We start from the raw sequence: 23,776 nt of genomic DNA on the forward strand, positions 1-23,776 counted from the left end.
GATAGTGATAATGTTGCAGCACAAATTAGGGTGACCACACCTGACCCACCAGTTGAAGGTAAAGATTCATCTAGGGTATACTGTCTACTCAGCATAAAGTGCTGATGGAACACCATGGGAAATGACTGTGTGTCATAGAACACACACAAGAAATCTCTGCAATGCACAGTGCATCTCTGGCAGACAATTAGAAAGGGAAGTTTGAAAGTCACTGATAGCTGAATAGCAATAGAGGGAAGTGGCTGCCTGGAGCTATGGGGAGTAGGAGAAGACCCAAGTCAAAACAGGCGGCCTCCGAAAGTGACTTTAAAATGTTTAAAGGAAGTAACGGCCACTACAGACACTATGCATAGAAGCTTTTATAAGATGGGAGAACACTCCTTCCTTTTTCACCATCCAAGCACCAAATAAGTAGTGCAGTTGTGTGATCCAATACATGTTATGGATTTATTTGCTTATTTGCATTGCTGAGGCAATAAAAGATAAAAGGCGCTAGATTTTTTAAAATAAATAAAAGCTAAAAGGTCCTGTGGAAGAATAGGAAGAGAGAATTTTTGGAAAGGGCAATTAAGAGTTTTGTTCTGGAACTGGTCATCACCAACAAGATTATTAATTCGATAAGAGAAAATTATCAGAATTTGTAGCACTTCATGACACAGGAAATCTAGTAAACAGACTTAAATGTGTTTTGTTTTTTTAATAGTGGGCGAATAAGGGTAATTTTATTTGTCCCACTGCTTTGGAAGCAAACAGCAATGAGAGGAGAGAAGCAAGAGCTTTTCTAGACGGTGTCAATATTCCTGGGTTTATGCTTGCCAGCCACTCACCACCCCACCCCAGTTCTTAAAGTTCTTAAAGTTTACAGGAAATATAAAGCCGTGGGTGGAATATTTCAAGATGCAAATTAAATCCTATTCTCTTCACTAATTTTGTTGATAGTTTAATACATTTCTGAATATTTCTCCTGCAGCACCTTCCATCTTGGTGAAACTGCACTGGCTTTCTCAAGTTACTAGTGCAGTCAAACCTTGGTTGTCGAACATAATCCGTTCCAGAAGACCATTCAACTTTGGAAATGTTCGACAACTGAGGCGCGGCTTCCGACTGGTTGCAACAGCTTCTTGCACTCAAGTGAAAGCCATGTTGGACATTCGGGTTCCGAAAAATGTTCGAAAACTAGAGCATTTAGTTCCAGGTTTTCGGCATTCGGGAGCCAAAACGTTCAAAAATGGAGCCATCCCCCTTCTGCAGCAGCCTTAAGGCCAGCTAAATACCTCCTTAGTAGTACATCCTACATACGCTCTTAATATCCAAGTTTGATCAATGTTTTTTCAAGAACTACTATTTAAAGATTGCATGTTAAAGTAGCACTATTTCCACAAAATAGACCCTTAAAGCATTCTATTTGAGAATTCAATAGCAGTTTCATATGCTTCTCTAAGGACTCAGCTGTTGTTGTTTAGTTGTTTAGTCGTGTCCGACTCTTCATGGCCCCATGGGCCAGAGCACGCCAGGCACTCCTGTCTTCCACTGCATCCCGCAGCTTGGTCAGACTCATGTTGGTAGCTTCAAGAACACTGCCCAACCATCTTGTCCTCTGTCATCCCCTTCTCCTCATGCCCTCAATATTTCCCAACATCAGGGTCTTTTTCAGGGAGTCTTCTCTTCCCATGAGGTGGCCAAAGTCTTGGAGCCTCAGCTTCAGGATCTGTCCTTCCAGTGAACACTCAGGGCTGATTTCCTTAAGAATGGAAAGGTTTGACCTTCTTGCAGTCCATGGGACTCTCAAGAGTCTCCTCCAGCACCATAATTCAAAAGCATCAATTCTTTGGCGATCAGCCTTCTTTATGGTCCAGCTCTCACTTCCGTACATTACTACTGGGAAAACCATAGCTTTAACTATACGGACCTTTTTCGGCAAGGTGATTTCTCTGCTTTTTAAGATGCTGTCTAGTTTGTCATTGCTTTTTTCCCAAGAAACAGGCATCTTTTAATTTCGTGACTGCCCAAGAAAGTAAAATCTCTCACTGCCTCCATTTCTTCCCCTTCTATTTGCCAGGAGGTGATGGGACCAGTGGCCATGATCTTAGTTTTTTTTATGTTGAGCTTCAGACCATATTTTGCGCTCTCCTCTTTCACCCTCATTAAAGGGTTCTTTAATTCCTCCTCACTTTCTGCCATCAAGGTTGTGTCATCTGCATATCTGAGGTTGTTGATATTTCCTCCAGCAATCTTAATTCCGGTTTGGGATTCATCCAGTCCAGCCTTTCGCATGGACAAACTCCATGGACAAAGACAACATGCATATAAAAGGACTCATCTATGCATATAAAACATTTTAAGTGTATTTTAGGTGCAATATATAATGAGGCACTAGATGGCGATGGTGAGCCTTATAGAAAATTCAATGCATTTTAAAAAAGTGTTTTCAGAACAGTTTTTATATGTATGTAGATTCCACCAGCATCTATTTTGTGTCAAGTCATAAGCTACTTGTTTGCCATGTGGCTTCTTTTTTTTGGGGGGGGGGGTCATTGTAAGGTGGGGAAAATTCTTAGATGCATGGAAACAGCTGTGGTACCATGAATATATCAAGCAGATTATAGACTCTCTATCAAATTGCTCTCCCGCACCTTCTTAGCCACTGAAATTTCACTACCTAGTATATGCTTACAACTCTAAATTCAAAGAGATACTTGAAAGTTGCCACAGCATTAGGTGTGCTTTCCATGCTTCATTTATATTTACTAGGTAGAAGTTTGATAGTGGAAAATTTGGAAGTTAACATTAAATTACTTCAACAAAAAAATTAATATATGGGAAACTCAAAACAGAAAAATCACCTATTCTTACTTTCAAAAGAGAAAACTAAGGAATATACCGGTACCGAAAATGCTTCAGTGCTGAAAATACTTCAGTGCTATTTTTTATCCTCTTTGCAATCTTTCACCTAAAGATTAGTTTTATTTGTTGCACTTCCTCATTACATGAGAGCCAGTTTGGTGTAGTGGTTAAGAGAAGAAGAAGAAGAAGAAGAGTTTGGATTTGATATCCCGCTTTTCACTACCCGAAGGAGTCTCAAAGCGGCTCACATTCTCCTTTCCCTTCCTCCCCCACAACAAACACTCTGTGAGGTGAGTGGGGCCAGGGGCGTCGCTGGGGAGGGGCGGTAGGGGCGGTACGCCCCCAGTGACAGGGTGAGCAGCGGCGGGCGGGGGTGTCAAGCAGCGGCCCCTCCCGTCACTCCCACGCGCCGCTGCTCCCTCCGTCACCCCGGGAGCAGCAGCGCTGCACGGACAGGGTGCTCGCTCGGCCGAGCGAGCACCCCGTCCGTGCAGCGCTGCTCCTCCCGGGGTGACCGGTGGTGCGTGGGGAGTGGTGGGAGGGGCCGCCGCTTGACACCCCCACCCGCCGCTGCTCACCCTGCTCACCGCCGCTCGCTCCGTCGCCGTGGGAGCAGCAGCGCACAGTGTGTGCGGTGCTGCTGCTCCTGGGGCGACGGAGCGAGCGGTGGCAAAAGGGAAAGGGGGGAGCAAACGGGCGCTTTTCTCCCCTTTCGGCTGCTTAAACGCGCCAGCTTTGCTTCTCCCCCCCCCCTTTCGGCCGCCCCTTTCAGCGCTGGCTGGGCTGCGGAGCCGAAAGGGGCGGCCGAAAGGGGGGGGGGGAGAAGCAAACAGGCGCGTTTAAGCAGCCGAAAGGGGAGAAAAGCGCCCGTTTGCTTCCCCCCCCCCTTTTCATTTTCGGACGCTTCTTTCGGTGCTGGCTGGGCTGCAGAGGCGCAGCCCAGCCAGCACCGAAAGAAGCGTCCGAAAATGAAAAGGGGGGGGGGAAGCAAACGGGCGCTTTTCTCCCCTTTCGGTCGCTTCTTTCGGTGCCGGCTGGGCTGCAGAGGCGCAGCCCAGCCAGCGCCGAAAGAAGCGTCCAAAAGGGAAAGGGGGGGGGAGCAAACGGCCGCTTAAACGCGCCTGTTTGCTTCTCCCCCCCCCCTTTCGGCCGCCCCTTTGGGCGCCAAAAGGGAGAGAAAAGGAAGCAAAGCTGGTGCGTTCAAGCGCCCGCTTTGCTTTCCTTTTTTTCCCCTGCGGGGGCATCCCCAGGGGCGTGGCATCGCGCTGTGCACGTGCGTCATGACGTCATGACGCATGCACATGCCGCAATGCCCCGCCCCCAGGGGTGCCTCTTGGCTTGCCGCCCCTGGCAGCCAGGGGGCTAGAAACGCCCCTGAGTGGGGCTGAGAGACTTCAGAGAAGTGTGACTAGCCCAAGGTCACCCAGCAGCTGCATGTGGAGGAGTGCAGACACGAACCCGGTTCCCCAGATTACGAGTCTGCCGCTCTTAACCACTACACCAAACTGGCTCTCCAGCAGCAGACTCGTAATCTGGGGAACCGGGTTCGTGTCTGCACTCCTCCACATGCAGCTGCTGGGTGACCTTGGGCTAGTCACACTTCTTTGAAGTCTCTCAGCCCCACTCACCTCACAGAGTGTTTGTTGTGGGGGAGGAAGGGAAAGGAGAATGTTAGCCGCTTTGAGACTCCTTCGGGTAGTAAAAAGCGGGATATCAAATCCAAACTCTTCTTCTTCTTCTTCTACATTCCAAGAAATGTTTATTTTTAGTTTTCCATAAGTCTCTTGCTCCTTAATCTCAGTTGAAGCTATCTCAGTACATCAAAAATTCCTTTAATGGCTTTCAGATCTGCATAACATACAATTCCCCAAACTCAGGGATCATCATATTTAGGAGGAAAAATCTTTTCTGGCAGTGCCACACACAACAAAAAGCTATATTCCCAAAGCTATTTCTGTGTTCTGAGTCAAAAATCTGTACAGTAGCACTGTACAGCTCAAAGAGGTGGTCACAAACACGGACCATTGCCTAAATAGCAAGTACAGTACAATAGGCGTGCCTGGCGTGCGCTGGTCCATGGGGTCACGAAGAGTCGGACACGACTGAACGACAACAACAACAACAACAACAACAACAACAACAACAGTACAATAAATACAACTGAGCTACTTCTCCAAAACAGTTGAATATTATTTAGAGAAAACCCAGAGACTGAAGCAGCATGCCATATGCTGCATTAAATCCCATGGCACACTGCCCCAAGGTCAAGCTTTAGCAGAAATCTGATAAACAGTCACTTCTCAGTCACATGATTTTGTATGATATATATATGTACTCTGAATGCCCTAGCATTATTGTCACAACAACAGTAACTATTTCAGCCATGAACACATATGACTGTCTATACAACATTCCACTACAGGTAAAATACTCATATGTTCGCAACACAAGATTTATTTTTTTTAACAGCTTCCCTTCTCCAAATAAAACAAGAAGCAGCAGTTGCTGCATAAAATTATTTCATCCTAACTGCATTTCCCATCAGCTCTCTTGCAAATCAATGTCAATATTTTGCCACAAAATCCACTCTGTAGAGTAGGTCAAGATCTTTATTTTCTGCCTTTTTTGCTGCAAGAAATTAATACAAAACCACACTGATATGACTAGGGCTGGGAGATATAACAATATATCACCCAAAACTGGTTTGAAGTCAATATTGTGATATTGGTTTCATAATTTTTGACCTGGCAATATATTGTGAATCATGATGTGTGCGTGCTATGCAAAAATTGCAATGTGAGAAAAACAGTGAAACCAGCCAATGCCTCTACATAGCTCCATCCTTATTTCAGAAACTGTCATATATCAGCATAGGTAAAGGGGACACGGGTGGCGTTGTGGTCTAAACCACTGAGCCTCTTGAGCTTGCCGGTCGGAAGGTCAGCGGTTCAAATCCACTCAACGGGGTGAGCTCCCGTTGCTCTGTCCCAGCTTCTGCCAACCTAGCAGTTTGAAAGCACACCAGTAGGTACTGCTGCGGCGGGAAGGTAAACAGCATTTCCGTGCGTTCTGGCACTCATCACAGTCCTCTGTGCGCCAGTAGCGATTCAGTCATGCTGCCCACATGACCCGGAAAGACATCTGTGGACAAACACCAACTCCCTTGGCCTGAAAAGCAAGATGAGGCCTGCACTTAACCGTCCAGGAGTCCTTTACTTATAGGTATAATACAATGTTTATATGGTGGTGTATCATGATGTTGAAACCAGATGTCGCCCAGCCCTATATATGACCTTACTGTCTATGTAATGCCAGACAGTTGCTAGGCTGTAGCCCAAAGGCAGCTTGTCACATTATACCTAGATTTGGTTTCTTCAAGGACGGCAGTCTTTCTGCTACATCTTTACCTCTCCAACTATCAGCCTAAGTCCTAAGCCACTGAAAGTATCCTGCTAACTTAAAAGATGCTGCTTTTCTTTCTCACCACCCCCATGCCCCTCATCGGTGGGACTAGAATAAATGTTCCACTTTCAAATTCCAAACAGCCAGGGGGGGGGGGGGGAATTAGTCAACAGATACACCTGAGTCCCTGAGTACAGTCTGAAGTTACACAAGGCTGAAGCTAAAAAGATGTCTAGTAAGTTGTTTGTGCCTAAATGGGTGGTGCCTGGGAGCCACATGTATGCTATATGGGGATCTGCAGCAGAATAAAAGCCAGGGTACAAAGGTGAACAAATAGGAAAACCTACAACAGTCTTAAGTTCAGGTTGTTGTTGTTGTTTTAATTTAACAAAATTTATATACCACTTGATGGTGATGACATCAGATGTCAAAGAGATAAACAACTATCTGGCATTTAGAAGACACCTGAAGGTAGCCCTGTTTAGGGAAGTTTGACATTTTAGTGTATTTTAAATTATTATCATTATTATTATTATTATTATTACGCCCTAAACCCATAAATCTCAGGGCGATTCACAACATAAGATCACAATATAAAAAACAGAAAATACATAATAAAAACAAAAACGACGACAACCCAATAAAGTAGCAAAACCTCTAAGTGGTTTCATGAGATGCTTGGATGACCAGGTCTACAGGGTCCTGTCCCTGCCCCCCCCCCATCCCCTTGCTGGTACTTTGCACCATTCCTGTTTGATCTGTGTCCCTTAACAGTGTCTGATTGAACTGCCGAAACAAAATAAAAAAATTCCTTCCAGTAGCACCTTAGAGACCAACTACGGGCAAGTAAAACAAAAAACCTAGACCATGAAATAAGGGCAGAAATTGTTGTGGTCGCATTTGATTATGTATTAGACATTTTTATACCCTAATCTATTGTCCCTTTTAATGAAAGGAAGCTATCTTTAGAGTGCAATGAAGTTAGGGAGCAAAGAAATGTATCAGAAATACAAACTGAACCCAGACTTCTAAAGTGCACTCCTCCTGGGCTTCCTCAGAGCACTACTGAGAGGATTTCCCCTGCGGAACAGTTTATTTCACATGCAGCTAGGGATATACTTGTTAATTATTCACTTTATTCAACTGCCTGAGAGCAACCCCTTTGTTATTCAATAAACCATGTTAGAGTTTGGGGAAAGATCCATGGAATCATTTTTTAAGATCAAGCTGCTTTAAATGCTTGCATAACATAAAGAAACAAACTCCAAGTACGGAGAATTGTGCCTTCCTCCCACGAGCACGCATAACTGAGATTCCATGCTGAATTTCACCTGCCAAAAATGTTTTTGCATGTCTAATGCTTCCAGCTTACTGAAAGCTGTAATTCAATGCAATGCTGCACAACCATCCATACAGGCCAATGAAATTAAGGACTGGCATGCACTGGTCACAGACAAAATATGGGACAGAGTTGAAATCTGGTTGCTTCCCAAGTCCTAAGGTAAAGGTAAAGGGATCCCTGACCGTTAGGTCCAGTCACGGACTACTCTGGGGTTGTGGCGCTCATCTTGTTTTACTGGCCCAGGGAGCCAGCATACAGCTTCCGGGTCATGTGGCCAGCATGACTAAGCCAGTTCTGGCGAACCAGAGCAGCGCACGGAAACGCCGTTTACCTTCCCGCCGGAGCGGTACCTATTTATGTACTTGCACTTTGACGTGCTTTCGAACTGCTAGGTGGGCAGGAGCTGATTCGAACCTTGAACCTTCTGATCGGCAAGCCCTAGGCTCTGTGGTTTAGACCACAGCACCACCCGCATCCTGTCTTTCCTAAGTCCTAGTTCTATACTATTACCACGTCATTAACTTTGGTCAGCATTTTAATCCTGACACCAACATCTTTAGTAACAAGCACTTTCTACTATATGAAAATGACTGGAGTGAAAATGCATTCTGAGGTGTACGCATTGAGTAGTCAATATCTATGCAGTTCAAGAAACTCCTTAACCTTCCAATTTCCCCCTTACAGTATATCAATTTCATATATACTTCATATCAGATTCCACAAACTGCAGCAGCTGGGCTAATAGCTTCATTTAGCTGTCCAATATGACCCTATGGTGATAATGAGGGTAGCTGCAACCATCCAACAGCTTGACCTCACCTCTCCCCCCCCCCCCGCCCAGGTGCATTCCTCCATTGTCTCCCAAGACAGACCGATGCCAGCAGCAGCAGCAATGTGAAATTACACTTCCTTGCATTTTACTTGGCACCCCTAATTCTGAACAAGTTAAAAAAAAAAAAAACAGTCCCAATATGGATCCTTGGGGGACTCCACTTTCTACCTCTCTCCACTGGGAGAAACATTGTGAAAGAAAAGCCTTCCAAACTGTTATGCTACTAAATTGATTGATCAACAACAATTCCCAACAGTTGCTCCACAAAGATATAGCACAACTGAAGTGTACTGTTCTTCAGCTTGAACAGTGGTTCCCAACTGGTGGTCCGTGGACGCAGGGGGGCCGTGGCACCAGTCACATAACAAAAACTACCATAGAGAAATTTTCAAAATAGGGGGTCTATAGCTTGGCTTTTGAAAAACAGGGGGTATGCAGTACTTAGCTAACTGGAAAGAGTGAAAGTCCAAGTCAGTGGGTGGCAAATGGTTCTATCAACACAACCTGTAACAAGGTTATCCTGCTCATTCAAAATATATTCTATAAGTTCAATGCTAGAACCAACAGAATATTTCTGTCCTTAAACAATTGTTCTTTACAGTCTGAATTTCAACTATATTTTACAACTTTACACCTAAAGAGACAGTATACCAAGGAGTTTTGAATCTCAGACAAAATCAACTACACAGATTATAAGGTAGCCGAGTTAACAGCACACACTATTATGAAAGAGGGCTTTTATTCAAACTAAAGCTGTGTCAGTCTATGTGTTGTACTTTTGTTCCTCAAATATGACAGCATTATTTCAACAGCCAAGTTAATGACTTCAAATTTGAATTAATACTCTGTTTACACAGGCCTACACTGACAGACACCAGGGCTGACTGACAAAACACAGAGACATATATATGCATGCATATTATCCAAGCTCTAATATAAGAAAACATAGAAAAGTGTTGGACTGTGTTTGGAACATTCACAGTGGAAAAGATTTTTGGCTACTGCCATATTTAGTTATCCACTAGGATTATAGTCTGCCAATATTCACTTGCTGGTTTTGAACTATTTGAGCTATAATATTTGTGCCCATTCTTCTTGCTCACAACCAAACTGAAGATTTAGGACACTCAGGCATAACACAATAGCACTGATAAAATCCCAAGCTTTATCTTGTATCACCATGAAATATTAAAATATTTAATGCCTTCTCAGCTCATTTATTATGAGACTTGACAATTCCCTGGCTTGGACTGCAACCTTAAGCTGCAGGTTGTCATTTTACTCACGGAGACAGCTGCAAGAGGCCATTTAAGGCTATTAGGCTACATTCTAGAATGAAACCTGGAAAGGCTACAGAGTAATCATTTAGGAGGGAAAAGCAATGGGTAACTGTGCTAAGTTCTATATAACAAGGGTGTCTCTGGACTTTAGGCTAAGACTCTTACAACAAAAAATAATACAGTCGTACCTTGGTTGATAAAGGCCTTGCAACTCGAATATTTTGCCTCCCAAACACCCCAAACCCAGAAGTGAGTGTTCCAGTTTACGAATGTTCTTTGGTACCCGGACGTCTGACATGGCTTCCGATTGGCTGCAGGAGCTTCCTGCAGTCAATTGAAAGCCGTGCCTTAGTTCCCAAACGTTTTGGAAGTCAAACAGACTTTCGGAATGGATTCTGTTTGACTTCCGAGGTACGACTGTACATAGAATTTTCTGGACTCCACTATGTTTAGGAAAGGGCTATTTAAGACATCTAGCTGATGGAGATGTAATAGGGATGGACAATGCTTCTTTAAAACATATGTTCATACAATGTCCCACATTGGTAATTTTTGGGGAGAGGATAATAGAAACAATTACTGTGACTGTACAGAAAAATCTCAAATTTGCAGAGGAAATTCCTTTGGAATTATATTCCCAATCTAACTAAGGGACAGTATGAATGGATTCTCCAAGCTCTTACTATGACAAAAAGACTGGTATTGATGAACTTGCAATTATCATCTGAGCACTTCTAAATTCATTCTCATTTAGATAAAAATCAAAATGTTGCTTTCTCTGCAATTTTTTTAAATTCATTCTCCCTCCTCTCTTCTTTCTCAATCATCTTGGAATAGTTTTCAGATCTGCTCTGGTTTAGTTTGGAAGTGAAGTGCTCTAATTTGATCAGACTTCTACTCAGGAAATGCTTCGGATTCCAGGCTGTTTGGTGCATATCATGGTTTCTCTAGTGGCACGCACACGCACACACATGCTTGTGTCAGGGACCAGGACAAACACGCTTGTGTCAGGGACCAGGAGCACTGGCGAAGGAAGGGGATGCGGCCTGCCCCAGGTGTCATCGCCGCACCGCCCCCCTGGGATGCTCACCCCGGACGCTCGTCGCTCACTGTGGGCAATTAACCCCACCCTGTGGGCACAGCATGTGTGCCACTCTGGGTGCCAGAGCTGCTAGCTCCGCCTCTGACCAGGAGTCAGATTCTTCTTAATCAGGTGATGGCGGCAGGGAGAAGGAGAAGGGCATGTCGAAGTGCTTCTACCTAAGGAAGCTGCAGGGCCAGCACCCCCTGCCTCTAGACAGAGGATGTGGCACTGGCATCCTCTGGCTCCAAGGACTTCACTATACCGGTAGAAGACGTGTGACGACTTGTGCCTCCACTTCTGTATCACAGTTGGAAACTACTGGAGGAGGCTAGACCCCTGCTGCTATTACTATACAAGGGCTCAGTTTCAGCCTGTTCACTGCTGCAGCAACCTCAGAGTTCTGTGTTTCCCAGAGTACAGCCTGAACCTCACATTTTCTTACATTTCAGTCAAGCATTGCCGCACCACAGAGCAGGACAAGCAGAGGAGTAATTCTCTATGGTTAATCTCCATTAAATATACAGTGGTACCTTGGGTTAAGAACTGAATTCGTTCTGGAGGTCCGTTCTTAATTGAAACTGTTCTTAACCTGAGGTACCACTTTAGCTAATGTGGCCTCCCGCTCCCACCGCGCCGCCACTGCAGGATTTCTGTTCTCATCCTGAAGCAAAGTTCTTAACCCGAGGTACTATTTCTGGGTTAGCGGAGTCTGTAACCTGAAGCGTCTGTAACCCTAGGTACCACTGTATAAACATGATGGCTTGACAAGAGAAACAAACAAACATCTTCTGTTGACAGCAAAAGCTCAACACCCCAAAAGACTGAGAAGAGACAGATTTGATACTATCTTAAGCAAGCCTCTGCTAAAGTGGGTAGGTAATAATGTTTGTTTAGTTATTAGCCATAACAGAACAAAAAGCAGGGGGGGGGAAACATTCTGAGTTGAGCAACAAATTTAGGTCTTAAATTCCTGGCCATTAATGCTAACTAGAGTATGTCTCGCTGAGCTCAGTAAATGCACTTAGGTCTGCAATAATTATTTTAAATTAAGTAGTTCAGCTTTCCATCAACAATCTTTTGCATCAGTTTTCATCTAAATTAATAGCCATTGTTACCAGCTTCGGAACAATCCAAAACCTCCTTCAAACAGTGAATTAGGATTCTGGCTTGTTCTGAAGCTGATTAACTACAGTTTACTGGCTCTGATGACATAGGAAATTGGTTTAATGCCTTCCTGGTTTGACTGCTCACACAGTGTCAGACATTGTATCAGACTAGACAAGTAGCCACCTTGCACAACTACTGGGAAGACCAGGTAGAATTCATTTAAGTTTTACTGTCACAGATGTCTACGCAAGATTGGTCTCCACGCCTGCCATAAATCAGAGTTGTACATGTATGCATCTTCCTAACTATAATAAAGCATATACATTTATGCTGTAACATGTGGGTTGTAACTAAATTATAAATTTCCTTAAATATTTCAGTCACAAATTGTTATGAATCGGGGATATTATTATAGTGCACTGAACAGATAGATGGCTATTTGTGGTCATCACCAAGCACTACCTAGGCACAGTTTGTGCTTTTTCACAGATCTTCCTGGGCTCCATCCTTCAATGAACACGTATGAAAGACCAGAACCACATTCTCATTTTGACAGCTATAAAGCCACTGGCATCACTTGAACCTATCTAGAACTGGAGAAAGGGACAAATAGCTCATGGCCTCAGTTGAAGGCGCATATTCCCATGTACCATCAAAAGACTCACCTAGACCCGTTGGTAGAGCCCATACATATCTGTCTCATGGGCTTCCCAATTTCTGGACTGAGAAACTGTCTCTCTTAAAACTTTGCAAATCACTCTTGAGTAGATACTTTCATTGACCTCTGTGTAAGTCAGTAAGATGCAAACATTAATAAATACTGCTAATATATGCCCTTCCTCCATTAACTTAACTGCTAAAAGAAAAAAAAAGTATACATACTAATCAGTCACCTGAAGTTAATCTCTATCTTGGCTGATGTAAGAACTATCATATTTTCCTTTACTTCTGCTCTTTATCTTTCAAAGGATGAATCCATGAGTTAGTGCTATAGGTACATTCAGAAAACTGCTGAGATTTGCATTTTCAGAGGGAGAATGGGCACTGTTTATTTGTCATATCCTTTGGGGCAATTTGGGATCAGTTAGATTGCAAACGTACACACACTCATTTGGGAATAAGTCCACTGAATGCACTGGGACTTGGCTCCAAATAGGCATGTACTGCATTGTCAGTCAGTCTGCATAGAGCTTCCTGAATTACCATACTAAGGACTATCGGACAGGTTTCCCACTTGTTGTCAAGGCTTTTTCAGCCCAAAGTCCATATTCTTCCAAGGGCAACTTTCTGGGAGACAAATGCTAGTGGTAGGCAAGGCCAGAGAAGAAAGTGGGCAGAGCAATAGATGAAACTCTTACCTAACCTGCAGTCATTCAAAAACCAGAGTTTGTACACCCAGGCAAGCAAGGCATTATCTTACATTCCAGTCAGGCAAAAACACTCAGGTAAGGCATGGAGCAGGGCTGGTGTCCCAGGCAGCAACATTTAGCCCCCAGGTCTGAGGTTCCCTACCCATGTATTATAATACTTTTCACCAGTTATTTCTCCCCCATCCCTACATTTTGCTATGAGTTCTTTGAAACTCAAGAAGTAGTCCATTTAATAAAACAAATTACACTGTTCCTGTATGCAGTTGTTCTAGTGTACATGTGTGCCAGCATCTCTCTGCTATAGTCTATACACTAAACAATTTCCCCTTAAATAATTCCACTTATTGCAGGAGTATCACCATTTCTCTTTGTCAATTAATAAAGGTTTTACTTCTATTTGATATTATCTAATTTGAATGACATCATTACCAGAGAATACAAAAACATAAGCAACAACACACTAGTCCTGAGAATTCACAGATCAGGTTCTACAATAATATAGTCTTAGCAGATCATTCATCATGGCATTTTGCAGCAAATTTGACACCAAGAATAGTGAAAGATTATCACATCAAAGTTACATGAACCTTCATAGCTTTAGCCCAACAAGATCTCCATCTGAACCGCAAGACAAGCCAGCAAAAGGTATTTCTAGTTCATGGCACAAGATGCTACAGGCACGCCTGATCCAGAGAGAATTCCTTTCAGCTGCAACCGAGGTGAACACAGCTGTTACCACCACACCCTTTGTGTATTATTTCAGTATCTGTAACAATAATGGATTTGTTTATGCACATTACAAATAAGTGCATAAATCAATCTGCATTAGTTAATCTAGCAGTTGGGATCCAACATGGTTATTTTTATGTGCAGTGGGTTCTGAACAATAGATTGCCATGCCTTATGACAAACTACACTTTCAAAAGTGGTTTCCTATCTAGGGAAAGAGACTGCTGTTTGAAAAACATAAACCCTTAGTTAATGCGCCATCAGAACACATGAACTTGTGCCGTAGCATTTTGGATGCCAACCAGTATCTTACAAAACGGAAAGCTTTCTCTTAATGCCACTCGGTCAGCTATGAATCAAACAGCCTGAAGGATTTGTGTCTGCTGCACTTGCTTTGCCCTTGACATAAGCCAACATAAGTTCTGGCCTCTAACACGATTAAACATTACTGGGCAAAGGTAACACAGAACTATTCTACTCTAGAGTTTAACAGATTCACAAACAAAGTCACTAACTATCTGATCCAGGTATTGCTCCTGTATTACTCCTATCGGTATTCTCTTATACAAAGAACACAAATACAGCATGTGGTATTTAAAACATTTCCTTATTAGTTCCGCGTGTGGGAAATTACCGGTACTTTCTTCCTTGTTTCCATTCCATTATGCTTACTGTTTGTTTGTATGTTTATTTTTTTAAAGTATATTTTTAAAAGAAACAAATTTATTATGCATGTAACATTTTAAATATGATAAAGAGCCTGTTGTCACTGTGTTGTTACTGAAAAAGACACACGAAGTTGTCTGGGCCAATCAATATCAGTGTCATTGATCAGTGAATTAACTTTGCAGCATTGGCTTTACTCATCAAAAGTAAACGGGATAGTACACAGGCCACAGGCCATTTTTTAAATAAAAAAGCTGCCATTGATTACCTTTTAAAAAAGCGATAAGAACTACTTTTCTGCAAAAGAAAAGCAGACAATTCCTACAAGTTCAAACATACTAGGAAGGAATTGCATTTTTGTTTGTTTGTTTGTTTGTTTGGATAATTAATAAATACTTCAGATGCTTCTAATTATCAAAAAAAAAAAAAACACCCTCTCTCTCAATGCAGGTTATGTTTGAGAAACACAGTCTTAATCTCCAATCTAGTTATTTTTATTCCTCCTTTCCATTTGATTACTTAGGGCAGATCTACATAGTTTACCCTTCCTGACTCTATCTTCTCATGTCAACACAGTATGCATTACTGAGAGGAATACAAACACACACACATACACCCTAATAATGCCTAAATTTATCTACTGAAAGAGAAAATATGTAAGCAGGGAGAAATATATATAAGCCAATGATTTCTTGGCATGCATAATAGGAACAAAAAATACGGGGTGGCATGGAGAAAATCACCTTTAATTTGCAATGTGATATTTCAATCACTGTATCTTCATCATAAAAACATATCTGCACATTGGTTTGGTTTAATGCATATCCAGATGGTTCATCTCCAGATAAGCTATGAAATTAGTCATAGGGGCAATACTATATTTAACACTTTGCTTTAACAGTCAGATCACAGAATTCCACAGAAGACATCAACTATGAGTATCTGAATACCGGTAAGTGTTGGAAATTTGCTTGTACTGTAATCAAAAGGGAGCAACAGCTATTTTAAACCATTCTGCAGCATGCTAAACACTTAAGTTGTAGCATATTAAATCACGACAATGTTTAGTTTTGTTTTATAAAAGTTTAAAGTGTTGGATTTGCTCTACCAAGACTAAGAAGCCTGAAGGTCTCAATAAATTATTGCTGCTGTGTTTAAACAAGCCATAGAATTCTATTAACCACAGTCTGCATAATTATGGTGACAGAGAAGACTACCACTGAAAGCAAAGACACAAGTATCAGCACACAACTGGTTGCATAAACAACTTAAGCACCTTTCAAAAGGAAAGTGTCCTTGATCTCAATGAGCAAAACCCAATGTGAAAGGCAGTGCTTGTAAAGATTCATTCATTAACATACTTCAATAAGGAAATGCTTTGAAAATATTTAAAAATCCAGGCGTCAACCCCACTGTAGTCATATTAATTTATAAGCAACTAGTTGGGCCCTTAAGTGGAATTAGGAGCAGCAATAGCTCAGGTGGAGTATATGTTTTGCATGAAGGTCCCAAGTTCAGTCACTGGCACCTCCAGTTGAAGAGGTGTGGGGAACTATTTTCAGCCCAAGGGTCACATTCTCTCATGGGGAACCTTCACGAGACCACGTGTCAGTGGCGTCCAAGGCTGAAGACAAAAGTGGGTGAAAGCAATGGATGTGCCTCTTTCCTCTGTACAACAAGCAACACCACAGTTCTAGGATACACTCTAGCCTGGCAAAGGCACCTGAGGAGTGCAGAGCAGGGCTTATGAGGGATGAGGCCTGGAGAGGGGACCTGACTCAGGAAGAATGCTGAGGGCCAGATTCCTCACCCCTTGGCTAAAGGGGTTTCTTGTGGTGGAAAGGCTCCTTCTTACCTACCCTGCCAGGCTGTGAGACACAATTCCTTGCATTCTGGCTGAGATCCCAGAAAGCCATGGCTTGTTAAAGTATGTAGTACTCAGTAAGTAGTCCAATGGTCGAACTGTTTTGGCAACGTCAAATTTTCATGTAAGTGATATCACCAATTTCAACCAAAGCAAAGCCTAAGCACATGTAAATACTCATATTGTGACCCTTGACTCCTGCTTTCCCTTGCTAGATTCACTTCAACTGTAAGCTCCTTATGGCACAACCCTCTCTGTCTACGTGAGTCTGCATACAGTAGCCAATATTTATAATACCCAAAATTCTATTTTTTAAAAAACTTCAGCTTTACTATTTGTGTACATCGTGGGCAAGATCCAATTGTTGCAGCCCAGTAGCACAAATAGCCATTCTGCTACTTAGAACCCCATTCTTAACACAGTGCAACAGTCAAATGCAATGGGTAGCCTGGGCCAGTAGAAGTGATGCAGAAGTGATGAATCATATACTTTTTACCCTGTTCTGCTACTTCTGCAACAATGCCAATTCTCTCACTTCATACACCAACACTACATTGGCTCTCACCCAAATTGTTTTGTATAATCAAAACTCTAATTTGACCTCAGAATGCAATCCTAAACATGATATCTAAGAAACTGTACAACAGAAAAAAGCCATATAACAGCAGGACAGGAAGTAGAGAAAAGCAAAAGGATACATAAGAACATAATGACTTCTATGTATTTTGAAAGTTTTTATCATTTTTTCTCCCTTCGGAGCAGCAATTTGCATTTGCAATATGGTTTTACTTTTGAAAAAGAATGTGTTAAAACATTATTAGATAACCGAGACAAAGAAAAGTCACAAAGCAAATAGTATGTCACATATATTTGCACAATCATTATCTGAACTATAAAAATGAATAAAAATGTTAGCATGTAGTTCACTAAAAGAAAGCAAAACAGGCAAAAATACAATAAATCACTGCCAGATACTGAACAATTTCCTTCAAAATGTACACTGGTGTTACAGTTGCCGCTGCCACTGCTGCCGCCACCAAGGGAGAGAGGTAGGAGGGTAACGGGAGGGCCAGGAAGGCCGCAAGGAATCACACCCCGAGCCTACCTCCCTGGCTAGTGTGGCCACTCCAGAAAAAACAAACACAGCGTGGGACCTCCCCTACTGGATGATGATGATAATGATTAAAATGTACATTGGTAAATGGGAAGATTAATTTTTTGACAGAAGTGGATTCACTACTAGGCAGAACATACAAATAAGGAGAAGCTGATTTCTGAACTACATTTGGCAAGACTCTCTAAGATACTGGGCTTGGAGGCAGGCAATTCCCCACAGGAACAATCTATCAAGGCCATTGCTAGTCACCTTTTGATAGGATCAGTAGACACTCTCTTGGGGAATTTTAAGTTTTGTTGGAAAGGGGAGGGAGGTGACAGACAGGAAGTTGAACACTGTCTGGATTCCAATAATAATTTATTATTTATACCCCACCCATCAGAATGGGTTTCCCCGGCCACTCTGGGCGGCTTCCAACAGAATACTAAAACACAATGATCTATTAAACATTAAATGCTTCCCTAAACAGGGCTGCTAGTTCACGCATTTGGCTAGTTCACACATTTCCCATATGTGTATTACATCTGTGCAGAAAACTGCATGAACTCTGAAAACTACACAGGACACACACACACACACATCCTGCCATGTGTACATGCAGCATTTATTTATTAATAAGTAATTACATAAAAGCATTTCACAAACATTGTCAGTAATCCTTGCAATAATTCTTTAAGGTATGTCAGTGTTATCATTTCTATAGTGCAGAAACAAACAGAACAACTGAAAGAGAGTAGTTTGCCTACAGTGAGCAAAGATGAAGAATTTGTGGTCCTCCAGTAGGGATGTCAAAAAAAGGAAACAGAAGCGGAAATTGCCAATGGCCACTTATTCATCCCATGTCTGGAACAGAAATCAAACCAGTGAATACGATCAGTATTCACTGCTGTTGCTGGGTTGAGTCTGCAAATGCTACATAATTGATTACTTCCTCTCCCCCTCCCCAATTTGCATTGTTTCTTTTGCATTGAAATAACCAAATAACAATGTGATTAACTACATAAATTAAATAAGCTACATAATTTCATCACAACAGACACTGGGTTTTGGGAGAATCAGATGAACTGCAGCGAAACAGAAGCAGTGATACAAGCAACAAATGCAGCACAGAATGGAAAACAATGACTTCTTACATCCCTTCTATCCTCCAGAGGATATTCAACCCCATCAGCCCCAGCAAGAATGAGCAATGGTTAGGAACTGTAGGAGATCAACAGGTTCCCATGCCTGACCTAATGCCACATAGGAAATTCACAGCTGAATAAATTTATTAACCAGAGACCTGGTTCACGGTTCTTAGCCACTGTACACCAGCTCTCAAAATAGCCACAGCAGACAAAGTTTCAACTGGAGATTACTACGCGATGAAGAAAATAAACAAGTTCAACACAGACACAGTAGCCTTATAGAAAAGGTGTGGGCATAGTGGCTCTAATGGTTAGAACTCAGAGCTCGACAGAAAAGCTGTCTCTGAGGAACACAATAGAAAAAAAATCAAATTATGCAATGCAACAAGTGCAAAACAAAAAATGGAACAAGAGTTGCTGATAAGCACAAGATAGGTATTTAAAAAAAAAAAAAAGTCTACCGCCATATACCCGCAGGTCTCAGGACAGGATTAACAATAAGAAAACAAATGAAAGGGAAGGAATTTCTAACTTTCACCTGTATCTTATTCAAACCATGGAATTTCTGTTTCAGTAAATAACTTCTTAATATTTAGAGCTTTTTCTCCACCACATATTTCTATTTTGAAATACATACTTGCCTCCCAGTGTTAGAAACTGGGATAGAAAAGCTAGGAGCCAAATGGCTCCTGGGACCTGGGTTGTGGGTGCCAAAACAGAATGTCTAGTTGCCATTTGGGGGGGGGGTGTCAGCAACACTTTTTATTTATTACTTTGATAAGCATGACTAATACGCAATTCACATAAGTGACATATTGTTAATATCACATTTTAACAGGAATTGTTAATACATGTTTAATTTGGTGTTTACAATAAAAATATTGGTACCATACTTGGATTTTCAAAATACTCTACTCTTTATTGTTACACTCCTTAACATATTGTCTATCCTTCGAGACTTCAAAGCACTTACATTTCTGGAATCCTTGAGTGTCAACCAGCAGCAAAAAAATGGCACCCAGACTTTTTCAGATGCTCGCAAATGGAGAAACTTTAGGTGCGAAATGCGCCTGGCGACCTGCTAATTCTGAACCTTGTTGGCGCCTCATGATATGAGAAGCAGCTCTCAGTAGAAAAACCCAAAGCTGCAATCCCTTGCGAATAGAGCTTGCAAATCGACATTAAGAATCACTTTAACTATTTCAACCAACACAATTCTCAAGGTGCCCACCCCAACAAGTCTTCCATGAAACCCAACCTTCCCTTCAGGCCCCCAAAAAGTCTGGCTGGCCAAATCCCATTTTCAAAAGGTGACTCTCTTTAGTGTCTACACATAATAGCTGGGTACAAATTGATTCTGTCAGACATTAAGAAAACATAAGCATTCTGAAATAAGGAACTGCAGCTACATCCAACACTGCTATGCAATGTGCTGGTGTATGAGTTGCCCTTTCGAAAAAGGAATGGCTTCCAAAGCGCTCCATTTCTACAGAATCCCAAGAAAAAAGCAGCTAATCCTTAATACACCTTATTGACTCAACAGAAACCAAAACAAGTCTACCTGCTTCCTATAAACTGCAAGAGGTTTAGGCTAGAATTCTGCCTTTTCCCCTAAGAGTCATCCTGCAAACCTCCAATGGGGAAAACCGTGAAGGGATGGAGAAGAGAGAAGGAAGTATAACAACCCCAGCTTAGTCGAGCTTCCTCGCTGGGCTGGAATCCCCATCTGTACTGTACTGTCCGGCATCCTGTACTCACAGTGGGCAAGCAGGCACTGGTGGGCAGCTCAGAAGCAGGACCTGTCCATAACAGCACTCTTCCCCCACATGTCATTCCCAGCAAGGGGCATTCAGCATCCATACCCAAATTGGAGGGGGGGAGAGGGGGGAATGGAGAAGAATCAACAGCCCCCCTGTGTGCACATCCCTTTTCTTGTCCTAATACCTAACCTACTTACTATTGTAAGGTGTGTGCTCTTTGTGGCTTCTGTTTTGTTGCTGTAAGCCGCCTTGTGTACAGTAGAGGGGAGGTATACAAATTAAAAGGGAATTGAAATGAAAAATGAAAAAGTGAAAGATACCTGGGGGGGGGGGGGAGAGATAATGGCCATCACTGCCATGTGAACCTTCAGTCCAAAACTATTTTCCCATGACATTTTGGATACCATTAGTGTATTTAAGCATATATATATATATTTTGCCAATGGGCTATGACTCTTCTCAATCCTAAATTTGAGAGAGGGTATTCAGGTGGTGGGAGAGCCCTGACCTGCCACAAAAAGGCTGCTGCTCTTAAGACTTTGCAGGGGGAGAGAAAGACCCCGAGGCCCCCCGCTCTCTGGAGCCTCGCCTTCTTCCTCTGGCCTCGCATTGCAGCTCCCTACCGGGCACCGCGGACAGGAAAGAGAAGCGAGCGGCGGGCCGGGGCCGGGGCCGGGGTCTGAACCGCAGCGGGGTGGGATGGCGGCGGCGGCGCCCTCCCTCGCCGTCTCCGAGGCCGAAGGAGAAGGAAGCGCCTCCGCCCCCCCTCCTTACCTGTCAGGCGAACTTTGATGCTGGATCCGGCCCTCCGGGTCCCCGCGTTCGACATGGCTCCCCTCAGGCGGGCGCCGGGCCCACCGGCCCAAAGGCGAGAGGCCGGGTCAGCCGACAGGCGACGCCGCCGCCGCCATCGCTGCCCTCCTCTCGCCCCCGCGGGTCTCGCCTGCGGCCTCCCTTCCGTGGTTCTCCTCAGGCGGCGGCGGCGGCGGCGGCAGCAGCAGCGGCGGAGGCGCCGCCTCACCGAGCTCGACGCCCGCCCCCCCCCTCCGCCGGACGCGGACGGCGACTGCGCGAGCTCGCGCCGCCTCAGAGCGGCGGCTGAGGATCAGGCTGAGGCGGCTGCTGCTGCTGCTGCTGCTGCGCGCAGGCGCGCGCGCGCTCCCAAGCCCCCGGCCCCGCTCCTTAGCCGCTTCTTTTAGCGCGCCTGCGCACACGCGCGCACGAGCTGGGCCGGCCTGCTTGCCTGGTCCCAGGCCAACGAACTCGCGGCTCCTTTTCCCGTCGTGCGTCGGGAGAGAAACCGACGCCGCGCCGTCTGCCGTGACGTGCGCGACGGTTCGCCTCCCGCGGCCATCTTGGGGAGGTCTTTGGCTCCCAGGTTCGGGCAGCGGAATGCCACGCTTCGAGCAGTTGTATATACAGTATATATATATGTTCTTTCTGTGTCGTCGTTGTCGCTGTTGTAAGTTACCTATCTATTCCAACTTTGCCCCAAGCAGCTCAGGGTGCCGCACACGGTTCCCCTGCAGCCCTCCATTTCACAACAACCCTGCGAGGTAGGCTAGGCTGAGAGATAGTGACTGGCCCAACGTCTCACAGGGAGGTCGACAGTTAAGTCAGGATTTGAACCCTGAACTCTCCGACGGCCGAGTCCAGCACTCTAACCACTGCACCACCGCAGGCTCTCAGTACAGACCCCGAGGAAGCGGGAGGACCACCACTTTCTGATGGAAGGAGCATTGCAGCAGCTCCCATATCTGCATTGGAAGGCTCTGTGTGTGCCTCTGCAGACCCCCAAGCCACCCTTTTTTAATTGCACATTTGCGATGATTTGTGCTCATTATGTTATTGGGGCAGTCATACCTGATCCCACTTTCAACACTTGTTTGCAGCTGCATTTATTTATTTATTTATTTATTATAGGTCACAGTGCTTCATTTCCATCATGCAACTTTCTGCTGGAATCCCACAAGTTTTTATACCACAAACATTCCGCTTTATTTCTCTCCCATTCTACTATACATAGTCCATTTGGACAGCAATCAGTTGGATAGCAGAACAAACGAACTGCCTAACCCATCACTGCATGTTGCAGAATGCACCCACACTAGTTTGGAGGGGCCCTGTGTAGTTGTGTCGTTGCTAAAGACTTACAAAGCACCTAAAATGTTGTAAGTTATGTATGTATGTATGTATGTATGACATTGCATGCCCATAGGCTTGCGATCTAAAAGACACAATATAGAAGGAAAACGGGTTGGGGAGGGAAGAGGGAGAAACAAACATTGTCTTTTTCTTACAGGTGGGTAGCCGTGTTGGTCTGCCATAGTCAAAACAAAATCAAAAATTCGTATCTGAAGAAGTGTGCATGCACACGAAAGCTCATACCAGGAACAAACTCAGTTGGTCTCTAAGGTGCTACTGGAAAGATTTTTTGATTTTGTATTGTCTTTCTCTGTTCAGCAGACGGGACCAGAGGCAGACCTCCCCCATATCACAATGTCCTGCCTGGGACGCAAAGGATGGGCAGCTCACCCCCATGGCCCAGGGTCCCCTGGCAGAGGGACGTGTGCATCTCCTCAGCTCCTGGGCTTTAAAGTCTTGTAAATGGCCCTCTGAGGGCAGCATGGCCTGAAAAGTGGGGTAAATGAATATTAAAATATACGCAGGGCAGGGCAAGGCAAGACACAAGTCTGCACCCTGAGGGAAGGCAGAGTTCTGAAGTTGTTCCAGCAATGAACAAGCTCAAACTGAGCCCGCAAGTCAGGGTTGGAGAACTTTTGTGGCTCCATTGGGCAGATCTTTGTGGAGATAAGAACATCAGAAGAGCCTGCTGGATCAGGCCAATGGCCCAGCTGGGCCGGCATCCTGTTTTTACGTTAACCTGTGGAAAGCCCCCCAGGCAGGATTTGAACACAAGATCCCTCTTCTCCCCTCCTGCAACTGGTATTTGGAAGCATTGCTATCTCTGACTGTGGAGGCATAGCAGAGCCATCCTTCATAGGAGCCATGGATAGCTCACTCCATGAATGACAAAACAAAACAAAAAATAAAATTCCATCCAGTAGCACCTTAGAGACCAACTAAGTTTGTTCTTGGTATGAGCTTTCGTGTGCATGCACACTTCTTCCCGCCGGAGTGGTACCTATTTATCTACTTGCACTTTGACGTGCTTTCGAACTGCTAGGTGGGCAGGAGCTGGGACAAAGCAACAGGAGCCCACCCTGTTGCAGGGATTCGAACCGCCAACCT

General features: G+C 43.9%; 1 protein-coding gene across 3 annotated transcripts in view; it reads right to left on the reverse strand.

The window, feature by feature from the left end:
* SMURF1 (SMAD specific E3 ubiquitin protein ligase 1) overlaps positions 1-21,442 on the reverse strand; it is a 49,440-nt gene extending 27,998 nt beyond the window's left edge. For 2 of the 3 annotated variants that reach the window (XM_033167951.1, XM_033167950.1), the window contains exon 1: positions 21,299-21,442. In XM_033167951.1, coding sequence (XP_033023842.1) covers positions 21,299-21,353 — 55 coding nt within the window. In that variant the 5' untranslated portion in view covers positions 21,354-21,442. The remainder of the gene's footprint in view (positions 1-21,298) is intronic. The other variant, XM_033167949.1, reaches the window with a different exon arrangement.
* Positions 21,443-23,776: the final 2,334 nt, after the last annotated feature.

This window comes from Lacerta agilis, chromosome 13 (assembly GCF_009819535.1).
Source record: "Lacerta agilis isolate rLacAgi1 chromosome 13, rLacAgi1.pri, whole genome shotgun sequence".
In the NCBI taxonomy this organism is placed as follows: domain Eukaryota; kingdom Metazoa; phylum Chordata; class Lepidosauria; order Squamata; family Lacertidae; genus Lacerta; species Lacerta agilis.